The 26,842-nt window shown below is 43.7% G+C and overlaps 1 protein-coding gene across 3 annotated transcripts; it reads left to right on the top strand.

Moving 5' to 3' along the window:
* Positions 1–52: 52 nt before the first annotated feature.
* On the top strand, positions 53–26,842 carry SLC31A1 (solute carrier family 31 member 1). Of its 3 annotated transcripts, XM_085320011.1 has the most exons (6): positions 53–566; positions 1,326–1,406; positions 18,984–19,144; positions 21,053–21,125; positions 21,538–21,706; positions 22,337–26,842. In XM_085320011.1, exons 3-6 carry the CDS (start codon positions 19,028–19,030, stop codon positions 22,536–22,538), a joined length of 561 nt encoding a protein of 186 aa, XP_085176137.1. In that variant the 5' UTR covers positions 53–566; positions 1,326–1,406; positions 18,984–19,027; the 3' UTR covers positions 22,539–26,842. The 3 variants fall into 3 exon arrangements, with proteins under 3 accessions (XP_085176137.1, XP_085176136.1, XP_085176138.1); XM_085320010.1 differs by lacking the exon at positions 1,326–1,406; XM_085320012.1 differs by lacking the exons at positions 53–566; positions 1,326–1,406 and adding an exon at positions 14,829–14,988.

Genomic DNA, 26,842 nt, shown 5'->3' on the forward strand with positions numbered 1-26,842 from the left:
GGCGGCGCGGGGGGCAGGGGAGCGTGTCGGTGCGGGAGCGGAGCGGCCTGGCCCAGCCGGAGGCTCCGCAGCTTTTCTCGGGCGTCCTAGTAGCAACCGCGTGAAGCTCCGGTGGGCTTGGGCGGTTAAGGACGTCCGGACACGCGGTCAGTCAGGACGCGCGGACACGCGGCCGCTGAGGACGCGCGGACACGCGGCCGCTGAGGACGCACGGACACGCGGCCGCTGAGGACGCACGGACACGCCGTTGCGCTCCCGGTGTGGTTCGCGCGCTGGGAAGCCGCCGAGGAGAGGCAGGCGGCGTGCAGCGAGCTTCCCTTTTTTTTGCATTCCGAGCGTTTTCTTGGCTTTAAAAGCCTTCCCGCGGGCTCTGGTCCAGGCAGTTTTCTCCCTTTTTCTGGCAGCTCTGAGGGGGGAAAAAAAAGAAAAGGTGTCATTTATTTGCTTTCCTCTTGGGCAGCTGGTGCCTGTAGGTGTTTAGCGAGGCCTATTGCTCGTCCTCACCGAAACGGCAGAGCTGGACTGCGTCGAAATACAACTGAACACGAGGGAGAAACGAAATAGTAGTAAGCGTTAAATAATTGCCCAACTTCAGTGCTGGGTGTTTTTTCTGGTTTTTGTTTGGAAATCCATAAAGAYGGCTAATTTGGGGGTGTTGGAGTCTGTCTGAGCATGAAGTTACCAGGTGTTTTGTTGTATTGCGTTTGCGATAGCTTGGGGGTTTGGTTGGAAGGAGATTATAGTTCAGTTTGAATCGCAGTGATAAAGTAAAGGGGAAGAATTAGGGGAAGCACTAAGTGGCTTTTTTTTGCAGAAGGTATGCGTATTTTGGTGCAGTTACAGAATAAAACTTGCAAAAGGCCAAAAGCATATTTCCATTTAAAATGTGCCATGATCGTTACCTTGTATAATGACCTGATGTAAAATCTTAGTGGAAGCAGATTGTCCTTCTTTGATATGGCCAGTGGACATGAACTTCAAATAGGAGATATGGTGCCTGTGTCCCTTAGGGAAGGAGATAACTTATTTCCTTGCTTCCTGTAGTATTTTCATCAATTTGGCAGTCATGATGTATTAAAAAAAAAAAAGTGAAGGCCTAGGTGGCCAAGTCCTAGTGGTCCATTGAAATTTAGTTTTCAAATGACTTAGGAGCACGTGTCTTGTTAGGTAAAACTGAAAAAGTTATGCAACTTCTTTTTTTTTCTTTTAATGGAGGATTTATAATTTATCAGGAAGCTAAAACATAACGTTTCAGGAGCAGTCAATGGTTCCTATCCTGTGAACAGCCTCTTAACTGRGAATCTGATGTGCTTTTCAAACACTAGGATTCAAGTACTGGCAAGTCTTAATTTCTGTGAAGTGTGCGTGTGGGAGTAGCTGGTAAAGAAATGTACAGCAGAACTAAGGCAAGCATCATATCTAAGCCCTGTCTTAACCTCTTGTCATCCTCCCATTTAATCTTTGTTCCTAGCCCCCTTCTGCAACTAAATGTACACTGGGTTGTGGCTCCACATGAGTTTGCAATCACAGAGCAATTTTTCCTGTTTGTGTTCCACATGACACAATATTAAAATGATGCTTTCTGTAATGAATACAGAGATGTTCAGAGCAAGCAAGTCTTTTTTTCTTCCTCACTCCCCTTTTCCTACCCTCAAAAAAAACCAAAAAAAAAAAAAAAAAAGAATAAAACTAAAACTACCAGGAGTTGTAGCTTCTTATACAACTTTATCTTGAGATCTGAGAAACTTTGTGTAACTGTTTTCTAATGAGGTTTTGTTGCTTATCGGAAGTTCCAGGGATTTTTTTTGTATCAGATTTCTAAGCTAAARTAGTTTTTTAACTAGGGTGAGAATTAGAATAATTTCTGCAGGCTGCAGTAAAGACTTGGAAATTAAGTAAGCCTTTCAAGTCATTTTTGCTTGTTTACTTTTTTGTTTTAAAGGTCCCTGCCCCTTATTCAGACTTCCAGTGGTGGGAAGATAAGGAGGTCTCCTTTTCTTTTCTATTCTTTTCTATTCTTTTCTATTCTTTTCTATTCTATTCTATTCTATTCTATTCTATTTTTTGATTAGAAAAGAGAGGATTCTTTCTTCCTTTCCCTTTTACACTGCAACTTCAAGCTTTGGAGAAGCAAGACACCCTGACCCCAAACAGAAGCTTCATGCTTGAAAAGGGAAGGCATTTAAAATACTAATCTTTAAAAATGCTCTAGTACAAATAAATGAGAAGCTCTCTGCTAAGTGTCTTTAACCCTCTTTTATTAAAAGACGACCCTACTCCTCAGTATCTYTGCCTGAGGCTTATTGCTGAAGTGGCTAGAAGGACAGACCACCATATTTACACAGTGAATTCTGAGTGAGGACTAGAAGGAGCTTCCTTTCAGTTTCCCTGTTTTCTGATCAAATGTTAGGTCAGAGAGGGACAAAACTTTTTTCCTTTGAACTAARATAGATCTCCTCCCCCCCCCCTTTTTTTTGCTTCCATGTTTGTGGTAAGGACCCTCTGCCCAAAAAGAAAATTTCTTGTCTCTGCAGACCTATATTCTCCCTACTTGACTGAAGGTCACCTTGAAGGTAACTAGTCTGCATCAGAATTTTCTGAAGTTGAGCTGAAATATGCTGCCTAGGTGAACTTCTCTAGAAATCTGCCAGGATATCACTGGGAATCTTGGCAATTGTTTTCTTAGGGAAGGATGAAAAGGACTTAATCTAGGCTACATTGCTTTCCTCTGGAAAATCCTGTCTTCGTTAAACTACTCCATTATGTCTTTTTTTCAATCTCATTTTCTGGAAAAGTTCCCAATCTCAAGTCCCAGGAGACTTGAGACAGATGATTTTTTTATTAACCTCTTATTCAGCTGAAAATTGGAATCTGCTGATGCAGAGAATRCTGGAACTAGTTATCATAAACTTCTATTTTTCTGCATTACAAGCCAGCTTTCTGAAGTCTTTCATTCACTGGTCCTAAAAAYTGACCTTTCTGATTTAGAAACCAATCTACATGTGTAGGGCTATGATGAAATACCTCTTTTTTTTGGCTCTTTCCTTGTCTGTTTACACAATATTTGATGTCATCTTCCTAAACCAAGTTTCACAGCATGCCTTTTCTTCCCTCTGTCTCTTCAGTTAAGCTGCAAGGGTCCTATCCGTTTCCAGTGGTACTTGAGTGATTCTGATTGCCAACAGTTGATCATATGGAAAATATTTTTAGATTTTGTTGTCTTTATGCACTTTCACTCAGTTCCTTTGTAATATTAGAAAATCTTGCAGTTATTTTTGTACCATGAATGTGATTAGAATCATTAGAGTCATTGAATTGGTAAGGTTGGAAGGGACCTCTGGAGATCGTCTAGTCCAACCCTCCTGCTCAAGCAGGGTCACCTAGAGCATATTAGACAAGGCTGCAGCAACAAGGACCCCCCTTGCTGAAGCCCAGGCTTAAACCAGGGACCTTTAGATCTTCAGTCTAACGCTCTCCCAGTTGATACGCTCAATATGCATACAATCTGTTCACTGTAATATTTATCCAGTATAGATTTAGACTGCAGCCCAAATTATAAGTGATTCATCTTCTACTCTTGTAGGATGCTCAGCACATCCTAACATAGAGCCTGAGAAGCTGCAAGAAAACAGGAAAAGAATACAGCTGTTCTGCAATGAAACTAAAAACAAATGAACGAAGCTTTCTTCTGAGACTTCATAAGAGCTTCTTAACTTTAATAAAGCCATCTTTTCCCACACATGCTCATTAAAGATTCAAAAGATTCTTATCTTATTTCTCTGATTAAGGTACGTGAGCTTGGTGTATGCAGTTTGTGGTATATTTACCTTATCCATTATCCAACCTGGAGAAGAGAGAACTTGACAGTCTTTCTTTCTTTTTTTTTCTTTCTTTTTTTAAGACTGTTCAAGTTTCTCTTCTTGAGGGAAAGGATATGTGTGTGACAAGTTCACTTTCAGGCTTTTCACATTGCAGATAATCTAATTGGACTTGGATTTGTAGGATTATAAAGTACTTCTCAGGCCAACTTCAAGATGCAGTTCATTTCCTGCTCTTACAAGCTAATGTTTTTTAGCCTGCGCACCAGCCTGCTACTTTTAAACTTGTAAAAGCAGCTATYTGAAAGGTAGAACCTCACAGTAGATAGGTTCTTCAGCCTCCTTATGGAGATGGTTGTCTTTGTGAGCCAACCTGCTGCTTGTCTAATTTCTTTCAAATGGGAAAATCCGAGTAGCTCTTTGTCATCGCAGTTTGTGTTGGGTGCCTGGCGTCAGTGCAGCGTGCGCTTCAGCAGTATGCCGCGGCTCCTACTGAGGTTCCTTCATGATGCCTCTGGACACAGGCTGTGCTGAGTGCCAGGTGGTCTGATTAATCAGTTACCAGCTCAGTTGACTTCTCCTGCCCTGAAAGGCCTTGTACTAAGGAGATTTGACAAAGTCTTGTCACAGCTTGACTGTATTTTCAAACTCGCATCCTTTGGTTGGGAAAGAAAAGTACTAACAAACGCGCRGCAGACTCAAAGTGGACATTCCCAGCAGGCAGGCGATCCCTGTTCATTCTCCTGCAGCCTGCAGGAAGGGACAGCAGTGGCTGCCGTCAAGTGTAGCGCTCTGTGGGAGGGCAGTGAGATACCCTGCATGTTTCCGATACAGTAAGTCAACCCTTGTACATCAAAGTGATGAAGGAAGTAGAAGCTCAAGCTCCTGAGCAACACACSCACCCTTGGAACATTATAGAAGTTAAATACAACTTACAGTGTTGGTTTGTTTTTCTCCATTGCCTCTTTTATGGTCCACCAGTTTATCTGAGCTGTATACTCCTGGTCTAATGGATTTAACACCAGACTGAGTCATGAATTCTAGATTTCCTGCCAGGAAAGCTTTATACAAATCAAATTAGCATTGGCTATGATGCCCTTCATTAATTTGGGATAAGACTTTATCTCACAAGTGTGTAATGAATTTTAATGTTTAAGGTGATGTCTGGTGAGACTGAAAGTTGCCAGGGAAATGTTACAGGCACTGTCAAACTGAGCATAGAAAATTTAAATGAAAAGTAGTTGGGTGTTCTATAGCTGCCCTCATGTTCCTGCTCCATGCTCAGTTGCACTTGCAAAGCCATTTTTGTGCTGCTCTTTTCTTGACGCAGGGCATAAACACAGAGTAGTGTCCTTAGCTATAACGTATCCTGCTAATTGGATAGTCAAGGCCAGCACTCTTTATTCTGACTGTTTTGGTTCTTAGGTGGGATGTAATAATTTAAAAAAGCTTCAGGCAGTAGCATGACTTTCCTTAATTCTCTGAATTCCTTAAGTAAAACTGTTCAGGATGTCTCATAGTATCTTGTGCACCACTTGCCAGTTGATTACTTTTTGTGCAACTCTTGCAGTTGATCTTGCTTGAAACCACTGTCCCTACGATGAGGGTGTTTGTATTGTAGAGCACAGTACAGCTACACTTCTTGTACTTTTTCTTCATTTTTTTTCCCTTCTGTGGCAATTGCTGTCATCAGCTTCTGATCTGTTCTTTTTCTTTTTWWWAAAAAAAAAAACAAAAAACCCCAAACCAAAAAGTCCTTAACTGTAGCACTGAAAACTTAACGTTTCTTCCTTTAGGGGGTAGATACTAAATGAAACTAAACTTACTTTGTTACAATATGCAAAAACAAACAAAACACTTTAATTTCTCTGACAGTTTAGTAGTGTGTTTGAAAGTCATCTCTCTTAACACTTAATTTGTCTGAGCAGATCACGGAATTCTGAAATATCTTTGCATTTTTGCATTGATCTCATGAGGAAAACTCAGGAGTAACTTAAGATGGTATGTGGAGTCTTATGTGAGCATCCCAGTCCTTGTTGTTGTCCTAGGATTGGGCCTAACATGATTGGCTTATGCCTTCAGGTAAATATTTATCTTGGGTCTCATGTTATCTTTGGCTGTAACAATAGTGATTGTCAATATTTTGTGAGAGATGGTTTTGCTTAGAGCAGAATGTAGATGAAATCCCTGCTGCTTCCAGCCCTTACGCCTGTTCTGCACAGCTAGGAGAAGCTGAAACGAATAGTTCCCACTGACCATATTGCAAGTAATGGATCTGGTTTGAAATAGGCAGAGGGTTGGGTAATAAACAGGCTTAAAGCGGAGAAAAGTGATCATAGTTAAGTCTCAGCAGTAGTTAATTATTAGCCTTTGATATAGATAATGATAAGGGTTGTGCTTGTCAGCATTATCYAAAAGTTTAGAAACTTTGATCCATCTCAGAGTTGTAGCGTATTTTCAGGAGACTGCTCTCCTGGAGGCAGTAGATGGAAACCCTGCCTATGGAATAGTAAGTACTCAGCTTTTTTAGCTATGAATCTTTTCTGCTTTGGTTTAACAGCTCTGTGTCAGTCTAGGTGTTTGAAAGCTAAATGAAAAAAAAGGCAGTGCTCAAGACCTTTTCCCAAAGTGGATTATTGTCACTCAGAGCTAGTCTGAAGAACTTGATCACTGTTCATTCTAACTTTCCATGCCSTAGAGGCAGTCCTGTCAGAGAGTATCACGAGCCCAAGACTACTTGACTCTTCCAAAGGCAAATTCCYGTCCAGAGAATGGCTTGATTGAACTGCCTTTTCCCTTTTTTTGATATCACAGGAAAAATTTTACCTTACCAAGCTGCCAAAGAGTGGAGTGGGATTATATTTCTGCATCTTGAGAAGTAGAAATACAGAGATGTCCTGTTCTATGGACACTGTAGAATGGATTTTGCTGATGGTGACATATGTTCTACCTTGTATTTTCCTCAGAAACAGCTTCAGGCTTCTCAAAACAACAGGTGTTTTGACCAATGGAAGCACAAAAGAATTTAATTCTTGGCTCTGGTAGACCAAGCTTTTGTTTTGAGAGTCATAGTTAGATGGTGACGCAAGGTGAAATTCAAAGGCATTGGTTACACTTCTGTAAATAGGGAAAACTAAATATTTTTCTAAAAGTCTCTCTTGCGTAGGAATGAACTATTAGGTCTTTAGTGAAAAGCCCAAGTTTAAAAAGTGACCCTGACTCACCACAACAGGATTGGAAATCCCAGAGTATTTCCTTATGCGCTGACATCAGCAACGGGGCTATTGCTGCAATGTCTGGCACAGGCTGGAGCATGGCAGCACAGGGAAGGTGAAAGCTTGAGTGGCCTCTTCTGAACGACTGCTGCTTCTGCCCAAGCAYATGGGCACACATTTAACAGAGTAACTGTAGACGACCAACTACCTAAATATGAAAAGACAGGGAGGAGAAAKTTGAGTGAAATGCGCTTCTGGGATTGCTGTTCAAGGAAGCTGTCACAGGTGGTGGATGTTAATGTCCAATAAAGGTGTTTCCCTGTTACGTAGTGAGTGTGTGACAACACTGGACATGAAAGAAGGCATATGAATGGCTTAAATCAGTATGTCTGCATGTGGTATGGGTTCCTAAAATTTAATTAACGAGGACTTCTAGAGGATATTTTTTTTCTTGTCTGTATTCTCAAAATATACCTGAAAAGCAGCTGAAAACGTCTTGTTGCATGAATGTTGCCCCTTTCTGGGCTATGTCCGAGTATGATGATTAAGAACAGGAAAAATCTGACTCTGTATTAACTGGATGTCCTTCAGTTTTTGCACACTCCTGAACAGTAGGAAGATTCTGTTAGTTAACGCTGTGAATTTGGGGAGAGCAACTTCACATTGCTGTGATTTGGTACAATGTGAACAGTTCACCAAAGGAGGGAACATACAGGTGAAGACGATGATAGAGACCTCTAGAATGTTTTGTATCCAGCAGGGAAAGCATGTAAACAGCCAGAGGAAYGAAGAGCTAATTTTCCATGTGTAGAGGTTTGTTTCTGTGGCTAGGTTGTTGTCAGCTACTGGTCTGTTTACTTAAAACTAGCCTGCATACCACTGCACTGCAGAGCCTTAAGGCATTGCCTGAATTCACTGAAGGGAAGATTTTTTTTTTCTACCATAGGACTCCCAGGATGAAATGAGCTTTTAATTTCAACTACTGGGTCTGGATCCAGGTCCAAAAATGATGGCCTTGCTCTCCAGAGCACCCAGCAGCTCCTCATCATCTCTGCAGCCCCTAATAGGTCCTGGACATGTATGGAGTAACAAGCTGTGTAGATAGTTGTTGTGCATAGGTGGTTATAGGATACTGGCTGCAGATTCTAACTGCAGGTTCTTCTGAAGTGGYGTTTGCAACAGTGAGGCTGAGGAGGTGAAGCGGCTCAGTGTTGATGGACCTTTGGCTCCCTTTTATGAGGCCTGTAATAAACTGATGCCATCCAATCTCTTACCCTCTGCCTTAGTTTTATCTATATGGGACAAATATTTATGGTCTGTCTAGATAGTATTTGCAATCATGCACCTGAATTTAAGGCCAGCTAATGCTCTTTTAGGGCACATTGAGCCACATTGTATTTTTTTTGAGCTAAGGAAACTTYTGCTTGCTAACTCAGAAATGTGCTTGCTTATTCCTAGTTTAATTCGTTTTTCCTGAGATTATTTTACAGTCTTACAGACTTCAAGGCTAGAAGGTGCCATATTATATAAATCTGGTCAAAGCTATTTATGCCCTTCATTGGTGGTGCATTTTCTTTTCACTTCAGCAGACCGTGTGAAATAATATGGAGATGCTCTCCAGTCATGTGATGGGATAACAGTCTATCAGATAATTAACTTGCGGGTAGTGTCTTGTCTCACATCCTAACATATCTACACAATCCCTATGGTGTCTATGGTTTCTTCATATGGCCACTGAATGGTCACAAACAGTAATGTAATTCCTAAACCTTTGTATAGAGACACCCTTTTGGCCAGTGCTACAGGTGGTGTGAACTTGCAGGAATCTGGATGCTGAATTTATGAACATGAGGGAAAATGTTGTGTGCAAAAGTTTTATGCAGAGAAAATTTGAATCTTAAAAATAATAGTCTGTTGCAGGTAGGAGAGATCATGCTAGAAGTAGTCCTTGATGTTGGTATGTAAAGTATGTAGAGAAATTGAATGCAAACTTTTTCACTAGACCTGGGTTTTCTGAGGCAGCAGCAGTTGTCTATTATGTCTTGCTGGATACTGATGCAAATACTAATTTTTAGATTAAAAATATTTTAAAGAGTATCAGAAGTCTTTGGGCTCTGCCCCACTTCGGTTCCTCAGCATAAGATGAGAGCAGCAGGATGTTTCTTATTCTCTAAGCATATGGATGACATCTCACCGGTCACCATTCCTGGGCTCAGTTGTGTAATGTCTCTGCAGAAACTACAGCCAAGGATAAGGAAGTATCTATTTATTCAAGAAGTTGCATAATCTTGGAAAATATTGGTCACGTGGCAGTTTTCTGTCTCTTGTTCCCTGCTGCTGTCCTTTTTCTCTCCATTGGTAACAACATGGGCTAGGCAACTTTATCCAACTGGCAAGTGAGCGCTTGGCAGGGGGGTTGAGCAAAAGGGTCCTGAGTGGTGATTTCTAACTGAACGCTGTGCAAGCTTGGCATGGTAAGAAGATTGTACTTAACTATTCTGGCATCCAAACAAGACCTGTTAAGCCACTCGGCCTTATCTCTGCTTAAATAAAGCACAGTCCCTGGGGGGAATGGAAGGGCTTCTTGTTTCTGTTCGCTGGGTGCTGAATACTGGATATTTTGTGAGATGGGCACATATTACTATGTTGTTATTTCATACCCCTGATGATCTGAAGAAGAGAGATGACGCTAGGATAAACTGACCTGCCAGACTGCAGTTTCAGGATAATTGCTGCAAAAGTCTTTGACATGCACAGGGAGTGCTGAAGAGGTTCTTCTGTAGATGCCTCCTGGGAATTGCCTTTAATGGAAACTTGTTAGTACTAGCTCTGAATTCATGCTGTTGTTGACTAGAAGGAGTTTTGGTGTCTAACATGCTTTCACAGGAGCCCTTTAGCCTAATTATTTTATAAAGAAATTGTAATGTGTCATTCTCAGTCAGTTTTGGCAGCTCTGAATCCATGCTTTTCCCTCTAGATGAGTATGTGAGTCAGCTTTCATATGGCACCTTCTGTGCTTTGGGAGCTGTAGGAGTCTGGAATCTCTTCTCAACTCTTCCATGTTCTGGGGGGGGGCTCAATTCTTCTGCTCCCCAGTAACTGTTGCTGCTCTTGGATGTCAAAAGAGGGTGGCAACTGCTTCATCCATTGGGTGGGAAGCAGGGAATAAACAGTGCAGAGCACATAAGGAATACAAAAGGACAGTGAAGGAAGAAATAAGAGGAGGAGGACAGGGAGGGGAGACACACTGCACAAGTTCAAAAGGGAAGAAACTGTGCTTGTGAGGAGCTCGTGATGAGCTTGAACTGAACTTGTGATGGCAGATCGCTCCTTCCTGGTGCAAAAGTCACAGTCCCTCCACAGAATTAGTCTGCTCCAGCTTTGACTCCTGATAAGGCGCTTACACTTCCTTGCTCTGTGGGTCCAGTGAGAAGAGATGGCTAAAAGTGGGTGCTRTTTTGTTAGAGTTGGAATAGTAATGTGAAAGAAAGGGGAATGTTTTGTGGCACTGAGAAATGAACATGCGAGATGTACAAAGAGCTTCTAATTTGTCTTTTAATTGGTAGCATGTTTGTCACTGTTAAATGTCACTGTGCACTAATGTGGCATCTCACCTTTTCTGAGTGGTGACTAAAATGCTTGTTGAAGTTTGTTAGCAGTAAAAAACAACTTAGAGTTGGCCTGTCGGTTGCTGGCCTTCTGCTTCTGATCAGTGGGTGGGTGGCTGCAGGCCAAGTGAGCTACGCTTTGTTCCCAAACCGCACTTTTGATTTGCTCAGTTTGTAGTAGTCCCTTTGCCTCAAGTTGTCAAAGAAGGCTAAGACTGGCGTGTATTCAGAGCCTTGGAAGTCCTGGCCTTTGCAACTGTCCTGCTGGAGACTTTGAGAGTGCTTCAGTTCACGTTGTTTCTAATACCTGTTTCTCCAGAAGTTGTTCAGCCATCTGCCTGGCTGTCCTTTGTGTGGATAAGAGCCATACATGCAGGTGCAACCATCACCAACCATCTTCAGCCTGTGACAAGTTTCCCCATCTGTCCATCATCCAGAAATAGCCCCTATTGTGGCAGATGTGTACTCAGCACTGTCTGCAAAACCAGCACCTGTATACAAGGCAAGTGCCAGGTTGTGTTTTGCAAGCCTGTATCTTGTCGTGCTCCACGGGAACTGCCAAAATCAATTCCAGTGTCTTTCCTAGAACCATGACCTTCCTGTGGATTTGTCCCAGTGTTAGGACTGCACCATTTTTGCATTTGCATGAAAATGGTCTGGTTGGATGTACCCATTGCTATATCCTGAGCCCCAAAGCTTATTGCACACCTTCAAAAACACTTTCATTTTTCAGCACTGTATATGTGGCAGTAAGAAGTAGCCTGCTGCTATTGCTGCGGTGGAGAGATGCCTTTATTGTCTCAYGTCTCTATCCTGGGGAACAAGCGCAGATGGTGACCCTGAGATGTGGCCAGCAGTTGGAGACACAGATCCTTCTCTAACATTGCAGCTCTTCTGTCAAACAAAAACTTGTTCTTCACTAGTCTTTGTGGGAAGGTGTCCTTGATTCCCTTTTAAGTGATGGGAGTTCTTGCTGTTTCTGGAGCAGGTTTAYGGTCATGTTCCACCTGCCACTGCTGGCCTAGATTTTAGGGGAGAAAGGCATGAAACAAAGAGTGATGCCTTTGATTCTATTGCATCTTGGTAGAGGTGGATGTGATCGTTGTGGAGCTACCTACTCTAGTGGTGCAAGGTTTGAGAGGTGGCCAGCACAAGTGGAGGAGCTGTTGTAGCTTGATTGAGTTTGGACCCCTTGTGAAATAGTGGAGAGGAGATCTCTCTAGATCTAGATTGAAGGCTCTATGTGCATTCCAGGTGCTTCCTCCTTCGCTGGAAGTGCCAGACTTYTCTAGTAGTTCTTCTCTAGCTAATTACAGCCAGGAAAAGAGTGTCAGCAATTTCTCAGTTCTGCCATGCTGCTTGGGAGCATGCTGCCTCATCTACTGCTTTTTCATCTTCTGTAATTTCAGTATGGCTGAGTTGTCTGGAGGGGAGTCCGTTTGCTGCTCAGCCTGCCTAACTCACCATAATTTGCTCCACCTGTGTGCATCTCTTGCCAGCATTTCTCAGTCTTTCCTCTGATCTTGTCAGTCTTACAGTCACAAAGGGTTTTTGCTACGCAGGATTGTTTTTTGTTGTCTTCCACTTCATTAAGCCTGTTGGTAAAGAAATTGGCTTCATAAAGTTCAGTGCATTGTCCTATAAAGAACAGTCTGTCCTTAGTTAATTTTTTTTCCTTGTTCAAAGATTTTGAGATTTCCTGAGGAGTCTGCATAAACTGGAAGATTAGGAATGACCTGCCCCTTCTGGGGAAGCAGATCAAGCAGGGTCTCTAACAGAAGGGGACCAGGCAAGTTTGCTATGAAAATAAACTCTATGAAAGGGACGTGATTGTAACCATGTTAAGAGGAAGAGCTCCAGCTCCTCCTCCAGCAACAGGGATCATGGAAAATGAATACAGACAGTTTTATATAAACTGCATAATTGAGTATTGCCTTGGTTCAGCACAAAAGGCAGGATGCAAAGTGTGGGACCAGTGCTGATATCTCGTCAGCAGCTTTAATCTTAATTTTAATTAAGACCCACTGCTTCCCCCAGGAGCTCCCCCAGGCATGGAAGAAGGGGCATGTACTCACAAAACACAATTCTCAGCCCATGTGAGAATGTGATTTTGCTCTGCTCTGCAGAGAAGCTGAACTGACTTTGGCGTAAATTATATACATTAATTGACTAATGTATATAACTGCTCTGAGATGCCTAATAATGTTGTGCAACTCCAGGAAGTCTCTGTGAGCCAGCATTTTGACTGGAATCTGTAGTCTAAATTGGACTTTTTTTTTTTTTTTTTTTTTTTTGCATATCCGGGAGTGTGATGCTACAGTTACATGAGGAGGGTGCAGCCTCTGTCTCTTAGGGCCAGAACAGCCCTACAGTGAGAGGAGCAAACATGCGCTGGCACAAACGTGGAATGTGGGAAAGAAAAATACTCACTTGAAAAGAAGAAAATGAGCAGGGTGCAGCCGGGAGTCCTGAAGGGTAGAGGTTTGCAGCTCAGCAGAAGCGTGGGAAAACAAAGCCAACAGAACGACTGCATTTGGCAGGGTTCCCTTGTGATTTCCACAAAGACCCGCTGCCTCCCCCAGGAGCTCCCCCAGGCATGGAGGAAGGGGCATGTACTCGCAGAGCCCGATTCTCGGCCCCAACCGTGTGATCTCGCTGCTCTGCAGAGAAGCTGAACTGACTTCTGGCATAGTTGTCCACCTCAAAACCTCTGGTATGGTGGAAGAAGACACTTTCTCTCCATATCCCGTGACTAACCAGTGGGTTTGTCAGGGTGCCCCTAAGAAAGGGTTTAACTCAGCATGGGCTAATATTGTTAGTGTTGGGCATGATTAATTAACAAAAGAACATCTGGAGCTATCTGCTCTCATCTTCTCAACCTGTGGCTGTGCTGTGATGGTGTCACCCTGGGATCCTTGTTGGAGGTGGTGATAGAGGATCCAATTCTCTTGCTTGGCTTTCCCCCTCCCACTAAAATCCAGCAGCCCTGTAGCTTATTTTTAAGATTCTGTTTTTCCATCTGTATTGTGCATGAGAGCTGTTGAAGAGCTGGTCTCCACATACTACCAGCTTGACTCTCTCTCCCTGCTACAGTTCTTGTGAGCACTCTCATGCTCTTTGTGTCTATTCTGTCCAAACATCTTCCCCTTCTACAGCCAAACACAGCAGTGTGTTGCCTATCCCTACTCTGCTCTTCTGCCCTTCGTTCTTCACTCCTGGCAGGGCACCCTCTGGTATCTCCAGCTGGACGTGCTCCAGAGCGCCTATCGTCTTTCTGAAGAAAGGCTTCTGAAAAGCCTCTGAAACCTGTCTGTGTAAATAGCTTGGCTATGTATCTTGTGCTTACAGGCAGAGGAAGGGAAATGTGTACTCTGCCACACAATGTGTGTCTTTCTGCTTGACTCCACTAATCTGTGTTGATTTGAGTTGCAAGCTTCTCTCGTCATGGGGAAAATCCGGGAAGTACAAATGAATGCTGCCTGAGAACCTATCCTTCAAACGGTGTCAGGGCTCCTCTCCTGAGCCGTTCCCTTGTCTTTCTTGCTTATTTGAGCTCTTGCTAATGTGTCGAGCTTTTAGGAAGCCTTGAACTTCAGGGAGAGGCTTATGCTTGGGACCGAGGTGGTGATGCAGCACAGCCACACCTTTCTGGTATGACCTTGCAAACACAGCCTAAATTCTTCATATAGCACCGGGAGATCCTTCTTCAGGAGCTGTGCGAGGGCGAAGCAGAGGGGTGCAATGAGGAGGTGTGGAGGTCAGACACAGCTGTGTGGTGAGCGTGGACACAGCGCCGTCCCTCCTCTTGTGTCCGAGCTCCAGTCTGGGATTGCTGAAGCTCAGAGGGGAGGATTGGCTTTGGAGAAAAACGGTATTTATCTGTAAAACTCATTATATTACTTCACTGAAGAACTGCTTGTTCTCAGTCTCTTTATAGTATACCTATACGGTGTGACACCRTAGGGTTCTGGCGAGCGTTGCTGGATACTCTTGCAATATGAACAAGTAGAATATGGCTGTCCCTCAGCTGTGCCCTTTAAGTAGAGCTGAAGCTGAGAGCAGGATCCTGGAAATGTAGCAGCAGATCCACAGATTTGGAAAGGAAGCAGTTAAAGCTGCCGGGGTTGCCAGGAAATTAAATAAACTAGAAGCGGCGCTTAAATCTCATGATGACTAGCTCAGAGTGTTCAGAACAGACCACAGTTAGAGCCCGTGAACAGTGCTGTAGTGTCTGCGGACTCCCTTCTTCCCTCCCACCTCCATTTACAGCACTTTTAAAAAAGGATTGGGCTTGAGACCACAAGCTCAGAGCCAGTGTAGCGCGCACAGTCTGCCAGCTGGACTGCTGTAAGTAGAGCACTGATAACTTTTGGTTGCCTTTTTTCCGTTACTCATGTGTTTTGGACGTAGCATTCCTTTGTGTCATGCAAGAATGAGGTGTACGTGATGTGCAGGCAAGAAATCTTTGCCTTTCAAACTTGCTGCTTTTAATTTTTCCTCTTGGATTTCTTTCAGGAGCTTTCATTTTAATTCTCTGTAAATCTTACACCCAAATACTTTTCGATTCTTGTTCAGGAGAAGACAGGGACTCCCAGATGCTGTTCTTGCTAGCGAGACTCTAGATAAGTCACTCAGCTGGGCTGAGACAGAARTCTGGAGGCTTTTGTGTAGGAGCCAGCCCTGTCGGCATGGCTGGCGTGCCTAGCACTGCTGAGCGCCGCGCYGCTCCAGCGAGCGTGGCGTCTCCTGAGCAAGTAACTAGTCTACGGGAAACCAGAGGCGCGTTGTAACGCTCCGGTTCTTTCGGGCAGAGGCAGTGGAATTGGCTTCGTTGCTTGCGTTCCAGCACTGCCACGTGAAAGCGTAGAAGCACCGTTTTGAAGGCAAGCGAACTATTTTTTTGTTGCTATCACAGGCATTCATTTAGGACTCTGTTGTTAATCCTGTTAAACCTCTGATTTGGAAAGTGGGTTCGTTCCTTTTGAATGCGGTTCCAAGGAAGCTCTGTTCGCGTACTGACTTTCGGACCGAGCCAACTTGCAGAGGACTTTCTGGGAGCTTTGCAGGTCCTGCGCGTGGTCAGTCCTGTTTCTGCCTGTGCTGTGCTTCTGCATTAGAAGGTGTATCTCACTTGGGTGTCTGAAAGGCTGTTTCCCACAGAAAAGTGTAACTCTGAGATTTAAACTATGAAGTGGCAGAAATCTGGGCTGTTTTCAGAACAGAGCCCGAACAGTTGGAAACTGCTGCAGAGGAGTATAATAGCAATTGTCTTATGGCTGAGACCTGCTCGGGAAAACTGCTYGTATGTGGTACGTCACCACGTCTAGCTCCATTCCACACGGCTTCTGCTGTGCGCTAAAATAAGGTGACTACGTTTCCTCACCTCTTCTGTGCCCTGAAGTTGCTAATGTTGGTTCCCTGCATGCCTGAGACGTGGCAGAGTTGGTGAATTGCTGACTGAAGGTGAAAACGAGTTCTGATGCCAAACTTGAGCTAACAGTTTGCTGTTGTCGGATCCTGCTCCTGGCTATACATTTCCACGATCCCCCTGAACCAGTCCAGCTTGCTGAACTACCAAGGTGGCATTGCAGGGGAGAGACAGGAACCTGTATCTGTGAAGATCCTACCTATGTACTGAGATCAGCCCTGCTCCCAGGTGATAGCTTAAAATCGGGGAAATTGCACGTGCGTGCTCTAATTCTTGCTGTGTTCCTTAAGAAAATGAGGGGTTGTAAAATGGAGTCTGTGGCTCTTCTGACCTGAGATGACAACATGAGAGGGTAAGAAACGAGCCCTGGAGAGAGAATTTCTTCCTTCCTTTGTCCTGTCCCACCCTGTTTGTTTCTGTATGTGGTAGATCAGAGCGCAAAAAATGTGCAAGTCCCTAGAAGCAGTGCCGCAGCGAGGCAGGTGCTCCGTGAGGTTTGTGAACTTCCACATGTGGGAATGTGTTGAAGTACCTGAACCTGCTGCGGCCCCTGTCTGTTCCCAGTGCCCTGTCCAAGGCTTACTGAGGAATCCACTGCAGTGTGTCTCTCACTGTGCAAACACATGGAGCGGGCCACAGTCGAGAGATCAAGTCACCCATTCAGACAAAAATACCTGCTGCTGCAATGCTGGGTTTGTACAAAACTAGACCTATTTGGAGAATTTGCTATAAGTAGAGACTTGTGTGTTTTTTCTCTCCGGATATAGAGTGAGACTGGTTAAGAACAGTGCCTTTTTCTTCGTGATGAACACAGTTCCATCACAGTTTGTCTCTTAGAGTTAGCAAGAGCAAACCAGAGATTTGCAGGTTTAAAATATTACGTACCCATTAATCTACTATTGCTGCTGCCCTAGATGTTGTCGTCTTACCCCAAGGCACAGGTAGGGAGGGAGCTGCTAAGTTGCAACTCGGAGGCTAATTGTACTGGGATGTTTCATTGGAAACGATCTGTTTTTGAACAAAAATTTATCTGCATGTTCGTTACTTTTAGTAACGCACAAGACAGCGGAAGTGTCTCAGTCTAGGTTATTTCCTTTTATGTTACTTAATCCCTCCTTGCTTTCAGGATTTTATGAAACATCTTTCAATGTTATGAAACTGTAGTTTGGGGCTGGATTTGGGGGGCTGGAGCACTAATACAGTGGGCTGGAAAGGAGCTACGTATGTGAGGCCCAAGCATAGACTGCATAAAGACCCTGCCTGTCCCCATGCAGCCACTTGAGAGAACCTGAGATTTGCCAGGAGTGTTATCTGCACAGAGTTAACACAGAAAATACCTGAGCTGTAAATTGCTGCTATAGTTTTTACTGGCTGACTTGCGTGCATACAAGTGCTTACTTGCATTATTAATTTCAGTATTTGCAAGGAATGTGAATTCTTTGTCTTGCATTCTTCTGCAGTACCACTGACTTTATTTACTTCCTGTCCCTCTCAAATCTTTAACTTGTCTCATTGCTCTTTGTAGTTAAATTCCAGAGCCTTTTGAGCTCACTTCCTGTCACTAATGCTCTGCAAGGACACACTGACAGTCATGTCCTGGGCCTGTGATTCCTGCGTAGCTCTGTCATAATGTCAGTCACAGACTGAACCAGTTCCACCACTGGATGTTTGCTCTTTCAGGTTTTTGAGAAAAAACCTACTGTTTCAGTTTTTCACTTCTGATTCCCAGTCTAAATGTGTTCATACCTATCTGTTCCAATATAAAATTGTCTTTTAGTTTAAAAAGCTCTTTTCTCCCCTTTATAAACTCTCCTGAGGATTTATGCAAATATGTCGCATCTCACTTTTTTGCTTTAGTAGGCTAAAGTAATCATTCTCTTGCTTGCAAGAACACTGTCTTCTGTACTTGTTCTGGTTTCACTTGATTGTACTTGAGCACTGGGTTAGACTGGGAGAGTACACAGTATTCCAGACGAGGTTAAGTACAGCAGTGTCGGTACTTACTTATCTTTAGTGGTATCTCACCTGGTCTACCCTAGGGTTGCCTTTGCCTGGCTTTGCCGTGCTGATGCATCTGATCAGTCCAGAATTGACTGGTATTCCCAGGCTTTCTTCTTTCTCATTGCTGTTCCCACCTGGTGATCTTCCATTTCACATTAGAAATTCTCACTGGTCCCATCCTAAGTTGTGCTGGGGCAAGAAGAGTGCAGAAGCCATGACAACATCTAACCACTAGGTGTATTTTTAATGTAGTGTGTCCAGACATATCTGATTTGCAGTAACTAGATTAAGGGTTTAGACCTGCAGCTTTTTGAGTGTTTCTCTTATTGTGTGTAATGCGATTAGAGGAAAGATGTGACAATGTAAAGCTTGTGGAAATGAGACTGAATTGCCTGTGGCTGTTGCAGACCTTTGCCTGGTAACAGCTCTTGTACCATCTAACACAATTTCTTTGTTAAACATGTTCCCAATAAAATGCATGACTGTCAATTAAGAGAAATGTTGCACTCTGTCCTTTTGTATCTGCAATTTAAAATGAGTCTTGAGATATTTTTGTCTCTTGGGTGATTGTGATAGAGGAAAGATCTGTTTTTTTTCTCTCTGACAGATAGGAAACGTTCCTTTTTGCTGAGTGCTTGTCCCTGTGTGCTAGCGGGAACATTTAGGGTGTTGCAGCAATATGATAACGTAAAGTTTAGAGGGACACACCTCCTTTAATTTTGCTTGCTCGCTTCGCTGTGTTCTGTGTAGTTGGAGTGCAGGACAATGGGGATGCTGCAGACGGTTATCCGTGGGCAGTAGTTCTCAGAGAGTATCGTGGTGGTGTGGAGTGTTTTCTCTTGTAGTAGCAGCAAAGAAATCATCTTCTCTTTAGAAAGTGCTTCCTATAATTTTTTTCACTTTGTTTTTCCAGGGTCCCTCTTTTCTTGTGCCTTTTTGAATATCTCTGTAGTAAAGATGTCCCTTGATCACCACATGATGAATAGCTCCATGTCACCAACCTTGCATCCTCCTGAACATCACCACTCTACATCAGCTCCAGAACATAGTCACGGATCTGGGATGATGATGATGGTAAGTGGAAAAGTCAGTATTAACCAGAGCTTTTCCTTTCCTGTGGTTCAAAGCAACTTGTCGTCTTGAAGACAGTACCCTTCAGAATTGGAATTCAGACTTAGCTTTGGAAGGCATGTGTTGATCTCATTAAAACCCATCACTGTGGCTCTTCCAATGCCAAAGAGTGGCACAAGAAAATATGCAACGTGAAGAATGTTCCAGAGTGAGGAGTCTTACGGCAAAATGGTCTTCCTTTGTAAAATCCCTCCTAGCACCCTGCCTGCCACCTGTGCTCTAGCAAGCTAAATGCAGACATGTGAAGTGAGCATTTCTGGAATTTCTGAAGGGCTTTCATGAGTTACTTGCTATGGTAGCTACTCAGCATTCATTTAAGCTACAGAATGAGAGGAGCTGGAATTTTTCTGCAAGAAAAGGAGATGGCTGGAGTTCTCTTGTTCTGTTAGCAAAAGCCTTAACTGGCATTGAGAAGAACGCACACTGTGATGAACAGATTGTGCTGACCTGCAGGCAAGCAAACTGTGCCTTCCTCCTCCTGAACTTAACTGGATCGCATTGGGTTTGGGGAGCAAAGCACTACCAAGTTCTTTGCCACGTTGGCATTCAGGGTGTTTTGGTCCTGTGTCCCGCTGTTCTAGCCGACTTTGATTTAAACAAGTTCAGACTTGTGCTTACTGGCGCAACTGAAGCTTTGTAGAGAGGCTGGGCAGGGTTTCCATGGATCTAACTGTAGGATCTGTGTCATTTTGCATAGCCTGTTCTACGAGTGACTTTTTTGTCTTTTCTCCCCTTTCTAAATACTTTGGAGAGAGTTCAGATTATTAAAACATAACTCTTTATGTTTAAACCTTCAACAGAGGAAAGGAAGGGAGTGTTTCAGTTTGAAATGCAAATGTACTCAGGAGTATATTTTGCAAAACTTCAGTTAAAGTTTGCCTGCCAGGCACATGCCCCCAGAAAAGGAAGCAAAGGTGGTCTTGTAATCTGTTAAGTTTTGATGTTCTCTGATCTCTCTGAAACTCTCTCTAAAAGCTGTTTTATAGTCACTTCTACACTGGGGCTAGTGAGTGTTTGCTGATTCTTATAGATGCTGAAATTAGTCATAACTCTGATCTTCAGGAAAAAAAAAAAAACAATCAGAGAAGTTCAAACAGAATTTTCTCTAGCTTACCGGGTACTTTACATGTAAAGACATTGTAAGTAGCTGTGCTGAAGACACACTAAACAACTGCAATATATTTACCTGGATGGGAAAATTATATGAACTCCAGCTTGCCTGAGATCCTTGATGTCTCCCCTTCCTACAGCATTCACTATGCAGATCCAGGACCACTTACTGTCACCTAGGTAAAGCTCCAGTCCTCCAACAATACTTAGTTTTATTCAGGACTCTCTGCACAGAATACTATGTTTCTGTAAGGAAACAGTAGTCTGCTGGCACAGTGCAGGATAGGGCCAGAGGATTCAGCTATACAAACCTCATATGAGGTTAAGGAGAGAGAATAAAGTGCTTCAGTACCCCAGCCCATGACCAGTCATGGGGTGGCAGAGATGAGATCCATGGAGACATCCCTGGCTACTTCTAGTGCTGGGGAGAAAAGGAGTTTGAAAGCAAGGAAAAGTCACTTCTCCGTAGCAGGTACTTGGTTTGAAGGGAAGTGCCTTCTGCCCGGGGGCACTGCCTAGAAGAGCTGCTCACTAGTACTGGAAATTGGGGCATCCTAAGCCATGCTTAGCTTGTGTCTGTTACAGTAGGTTTGCTGAGGAGTTTCTTTGAGTCTGTCTCTTGACCAACTGAAACAATCTTACTTTAATTCTTGTTGTAATACAGCAGCCTTTTCTAAATCTTCTGAGCTCCACCTGAGAACGAGCTGTTGAGACTCATCTTAATGATCTTTGTCTTGGCAGGCAATGACTTTCCACTTCAGCTATGAGAATGTGCCACTGCTGTTTTCTGGACTAACAATCAATACTCCCGGAGGTTAGTATAACTGTCTTGTCCAATCCAAACAAAAGGCTTGCAAATGACAAACACTGATGGAATTACCCTGCTCTATAAGGCTGTTTGTGGCAAAAATAACCAGACACAGTGTGGCTAACCTGTTTTTACATGGGATCTGTGAAGTGAAAGAAAACAGAATTTTGTTCGTATAGTTCCAGAGTTTAACTGGTCTTATTAGCAAAAATAATTATTGGTTTCACTTCATGGACTCAATTTGAATTTGCACAAGTGTTAAATTCACATTTATATCTGTTTAAGTGTGCCTACAGTGCCCAGCTATAGCCCATGCAGTGTGACTTAGTTGTTGAATAACAACGTGTCTCTTCTGATATGTTTTGAAGCAAAATGTCTCATGTTGCACAGATTTCAATAACGTTTCCTCTTTTGTCAGAAATGGCTGGTGCCTTTGTGGCTGTCTTCTTCCTAGCCATGTTTTATGAAGGCCTAAAGATTGCCCGAGAATGTCTGCTCCGTAAATCCCAGGTCAGCATTCGCTACAACTCTATGCCAGTGCCAGGTCCAAATGGCACCATATTGATGGAGACACATAAAACTGTTGGGTAAGAATTTTCCTTTCTTCTAAGACAAGTCTCTTCAGCACCTATGAAGGGCAAAAAGTGGGACAGAAAAAACTTGATGCAGGCAGTATAACTCTCTGCAGTTTATTAACTCCAGACATGGGCATTACTTGACCCTGGAGGGTACTAATGGCTGTGCTTGAATCACTTGGCTATGCTTTAGGATGGGGAAGAAAGGAGGGAAAGCAGCAAGGTTTTAAATGACCTTGCTTTTTCTGGAGAGATAAAGAACATGTTTGGGGAATTCCTGGGAACAGAATTTGGGTCGGATATCCAGCAAAGCTGACAGAAAATGCTGCGGATCCTTCTGTGACCAGCTACTCAAAGCTTCTGCTTGCAAAACAAGTCACCCTGCTTATTGAACAATGTAAGATAAACTTGCAGAAATTTTTCCCTCAACTTAACAGTTTTGTCCTTCCTTTGTTTCAGTCAGCTTTGTTGTTTTAAGTGACAAATGCATGTGAAAGGCTATGCAGGCACCTTCGGCCTTTTTTATCCCCTCATATTTCATGCCCACCTCGGCATCCTATCAGCTTATGGACTAGGTTTTCTCTGCATTTTCCCTTCTGTGTCTCATGGGTGCTGACTGTTCTCTGGTTTTTGTGTTCTCAGACAGCAGATGCTGAGCTTCCCTCACCTCCTGCAGACTGTACTGCACATCATCCAAGTTGTGGTCAGTTACTTCCTTATGCTGATCTTCATGACATACAACGGCTACCTCTGTATAGCTGTGGCAGCAGGGGCAGGGATGGGCTATTTCTTCTTCAGCTGGAAAAAAGCAGTTGTTGTGGATATCACTGAGCACTGCCATTAATACTGGAGGCTGCCCAGGAGCCTCTCCACCTCTGCGCTCTTGAAATGTAGCCATCAGGAGGACTGGATCATTCCTAAGCTGAAAGAGAAACAATATAATCAATCCAAGTTCACCACAAGTTCCTAGCTGGGTTGTAGGGATGTGAGAAGCTGGAGTATGCTGCTCCCTCAGGCTGCAGGCTGGCGGCTGGGCTGACTCTTGAGGATCCCATGGTAGCCGTTCTTAGCTAGGATTTGCTTTATTCTTAGATCATGCTGTGATTGAAATTAGTTGGCTGTCAGAAATGTAGAGGTTATTCTTTTTTTTTTTAATTTTATTTTTAAACTGTAAATGCTTATCTGTGAGGGTTTTGTGAACAGTAGGTAAAGATCAAAGTTGCCAATGGAGCCTGTGTGCAAATGACTATTTTAATTTTTTTTTTTTTAATATGTACATAATGCCAGGGGAGGAGATTTCCCTGGTCTTGTGGCTTTTGGGGCCAATGGCACCTTCTAATTCAGTTCTGAGAGCAGGGTTCCACAAGATGCAGCCGCTAGGAAAGACCTGGTGCTGCACCTGAGACAGGCTCAGGTCTGTCCTGGCAAGTGAGCATCCTGACAGGAGTCTGTGAGCCCTGTACTTCTGGGAGTCTGGAGGATCTGTCCTCCAAGGCCATCAGAGTACGATGAGTGTTGTTTAGTCGTCTGATGTATCCAGCAGCATTATTCAGCTTTCAGCACTAACATTGTAGTGCAGCTGCTTTCACTTCCTGATCATGGAAATGTACTGAGTAGGTGCAGGACAATAACTGCATATTCATAGGACAAAAAAAGATTTTAAATAAACCATTGAATGCACATTGACTTCATGTTACATTGCAGCTGGATGGATCTAGAGCTAGACTTTCAGTTTACTAAAACTCATTCTGTAAAAGAGACAGAGCCTAAATAATATTTTTGTGCCGCTAGAGGTTAAAATGTCTGAAGAGGGCATTCCTTAGTTGAGATGAAGGAAATAAAACAACTATGTTCCTGTGAAGGGAAGATTGGGGAAGACAAGAAAGCAGCCTTCAATCTGCTCTTCTCAGGTGAAACTTGAAGCAGCTTGGGCTGATTTTAAAAAAAAATYGTGACCCAAGTGACTCTTCTTTGTCTTAATAATCATGCTATGACCATGCTAGCTTGTAGGTGCAAGATTCGTCAGTGCCGGTGGTAGAAAGGTACAGTAGCTCAGTAGAAAAGCTTGCCATTCAGGGCTGTGAGCTCTGCAGATTTATCAGACAGAAGAGGATAGCTTCCAGGATGGGTATTGCCCAGAGAACACTTTGGGTTTTCTAGGGATCAGTTTTGGTTTGGCACTTCGTTAGGAAGCAGCTTCCTGCAGTAGGGAATGCTGTTCTGTTAGAGTGTGGTGCAAAGCTGGAGCCTTCCCTCGGCCCAAGACACCTTCTTCAGGACTGTAAACGGCTGAAAGGGAAGGCAGTGGGATCTTCAGAAGGCCATTGAAAACTGGTGACTGGGATGTGCCCTGGGGACAGGGAATCCTGTTGAAGTGAAAGTAACATCTGAAAGATGCTATGAGCTGCACTGTTAGCAGCCATGGAAGGAAAGCTGACTCTTGTGAAGGGGAGTTAGGTTCCTTTAACTTGTAAACTTTAAAGGGCAAGGCTTATCCCTGTGTATGTGGGTTTTTCAGTGTGCCGGTGCTACTACTACTACTAAGCCCATTCACGATCTACCACCCTCTTTGAAAAGCAATAGGAAATCTGTTATTGCCACTGCCAGGCCTTTTGCCAGGATCTTGTATTGCACCACCTAAGGTCAGCCTTCCTGTAGATGATGCCAGGCGTTTATTTGGACATTTTGTTTTCTTTCGGCAGTGCAAATACAGGGGAAAAAAAAGAGATGAATTAAAATAAAGTTCAGGCTTCAAAGGAGCTTATTTCTGTATTAAATCCACATTTAAATGAAAGTAGCACGGCTGCTTTCATTGAAAGATTCTGGTCACCTCCTGACAAAAGAGATAGGAAAAGCTTTTCCCTAGTCTGGTCTTCAAAGGGAGTCTGTAACACTGCAGAAAGACATATGCATTTCTAGACTGATGCCCTCTCTCTACATCTGTCACAAAGGTAAAAATCCTCTGTGCTTTCTAAACGATCGTGTTTTGTTGCAAGAGAGGAAAACGAGGCCCTTCCAGAGAGCTGGAGGAAATCTTAATGCTTGTTGGAGGAACCAGAAGCAGTTAAGCGCTGAAGTTGCTTGTTTATGTTTTGAACGCTTTATACTGTGGAGACTTAATCTGTGAAGGAGTTTGGAGCTCATATATGCCCCGACTGGTTTCTCTTGAACAAACTGGAGTTGTTACCATTACAGGGTGGTGTTGCGAAGAAAACGAGACATCACCACACATTCAATGTGAATGCTAGAGAATGTCTGTCTTACAGATTAGATCCCATAGTTATGCTCCAGCTGTTCACCTGTAAACGGTGATTGCCCGGGCTTCTTGCTGCAGTCCTGCTGCGAGTGATTCGTTCAGCTGGAGTCCCTTCCGGACGCTGCTGTCAGTGCTTGTTCGACCCTATCACGTCGGGGTCACCATTTGAAGGGATTGATTGCACGGACTCCTGATAGGTTCTGATCAGAAGACGTTTATCCATATCAGAAGGCAAAATATATATATCGATACAGTAAGTACGAGTTGTGCACGCGACATACACAGCGCAGTGATTGGGTATACAGCGACAAGCATGCGCTCCAGCTACTAAAGCGATTGGTTATACCCCTTGATACAGTTTTCTCACAAGCAGACACCACAGTTATCTGCTTGGCTCATATTCTGCATTCTTGTTCTGTTTCTCACAGCACACCTGCTTCTAGTCTCAGTTGAAGGACGGGTCGCCTAGCTCAGTGTCTAACAAACCCCACAGGGTGGGGTCTCCGGCGGCTTCGTACGCTGACACTAATAATTTAATATACCTCTAGACTTGCTAGATCTTCCTCTAAAATAAAACCTGTGCTTGGCGTGATCATCCTGCTGCTGCTGAAGCTTTTTAGCCGTCTTTGCTTTTGTATTCAAGTGACCGGACTTAGACCTGTGTCAGAGATGCAATATGCAATAGTGGCTCTTCCAATATAAATTCAATTCATCCGTTAGCTCTTCTGCGTCATTCTAGATGCAGCACCTAATCCCTCCAAATTGTTTTTATGATTGACGATGAGCGCTTCAACCTTCAAAGGGTTCATCTCCTTCTCACGCTCATACAGAAGAGGGCGCACAGCTTGCTCCCAGGGTGCAGAAAGGAAGTGGCACTGGCTTAACAGTGGTCTCTTGAGGAGCAGGAAACTGGGCAGAAGACTCCAAAGTTCCTAACTTGTGCCCCAGCAACTTACAGGAGCTTGTAAGAATGACCATTTGAACGTTGGGCAATACCACAGTTAGAAATGGGAGATGGGAGTCCAGGCTGGCGCTGGGAGGAATGGCCCAAGGGAAGGTCTGAAGAGAAGATAGTTGAGGAGAGAAGATGGCACTCCTAAAGAATAAGCTGTCTGCAGTAGGGACTGTGTTTCCTCACCGTTGTCTGTAGATGTGCTGCTTTTGCACATAGTGGAGGAGGGCTGCGTCCTCTGTGCTTCTGAGCTTGCTGGAATAGGGATGTCTCTAGTCCCTGTTTGCCTCTGAGCTTTGGCCATGCTTTCTTTGTTAATGGTTGACAATCCAGAGAAGCCACCTACCTCCCTGTGTCCCAGCCTCCCTCTAGTCCCCTGTGTGCCACAGGCTGCTCTGTTCTTGGCCCATGTTGCTGTTCACTTTGTCGGGCTCTGAGCAAAACTTGGCCTCCCTGATGATAACTTCTACTGACTGCTTTTGCTGCAGTCCCAGCCTTTCTGTTGGCTGTATTTGAGGTTGTCCTGATGTTAACACTAGACTTGCATTAAGTAGTGCTTGGAGGGAGGTGAGGACTCCAACGATTACTAGACTTGGGGAAATTAATTCATGCATCAACACCTATGTAGCAAGCTTAGAATGCARTGTCCTGTGCCTGTCTTCTTGGACTGTGCCTCTGGATTATCATCTTGGAAGACAGTGCACAAAATACCAGGCTGTTCATCGGCTGGCTTTTGTTTTTTTCCCTCTCGCTCCCTGAGTGCCTTTTCAGTTGATCTGAAGCCAGTCCCAACAAATCCAGCAGGACATACAGTTTTGTTTACAGTGGACCGTCACTTTTGTTTTTACTCTTGCTCGTTGTGGAGGTAACTTGTCTAATGTTACTGTGAATATCAAGAATCCCCTGTAAATAATTAGCCAATAAAATAGATTGCATTTTA

Source organism: Rhea americana, unplaced genomic scaffold (genome assembly GCF_003343005.1).
Source record: "Rhea americana isolate MKP2758 unplaced genomic scaffold, rheAme1 scaffold_61, whole genome shotgun sequence".
Taxonomy (NCBI): domain Eukaryota; kingdom Metazoa; phylum Chordata; class Aves; order Rheiformes; family Rheidae; genus Rhea; species Rhea americana.

Excerpts from the sequence above, each read along its gene's own strand:
- SLC31A1 (XM_085320011.1), top strand. The coding sequence starts at position 19,028 with ATGTCCCTTGATCACCACATGATGAATAGCTCCATGTCACCAACCTTG. Across the intron at positions 21,126-21,537 it reads AACAATCAATACTCCCGGAG|AAATGGCTGGTGCCTTTGTG; the intron begins GTTAGTATAACT and ends CTCTTTTGTCAG. Across the intron at positions 21,707-22,336 it reads GAGACACATAAAACTGTTGG|ACAGCAGATGCTGAGCTTCC; the intron begins GTAAGAATTTTC and ends TTGTGTTCTCAG.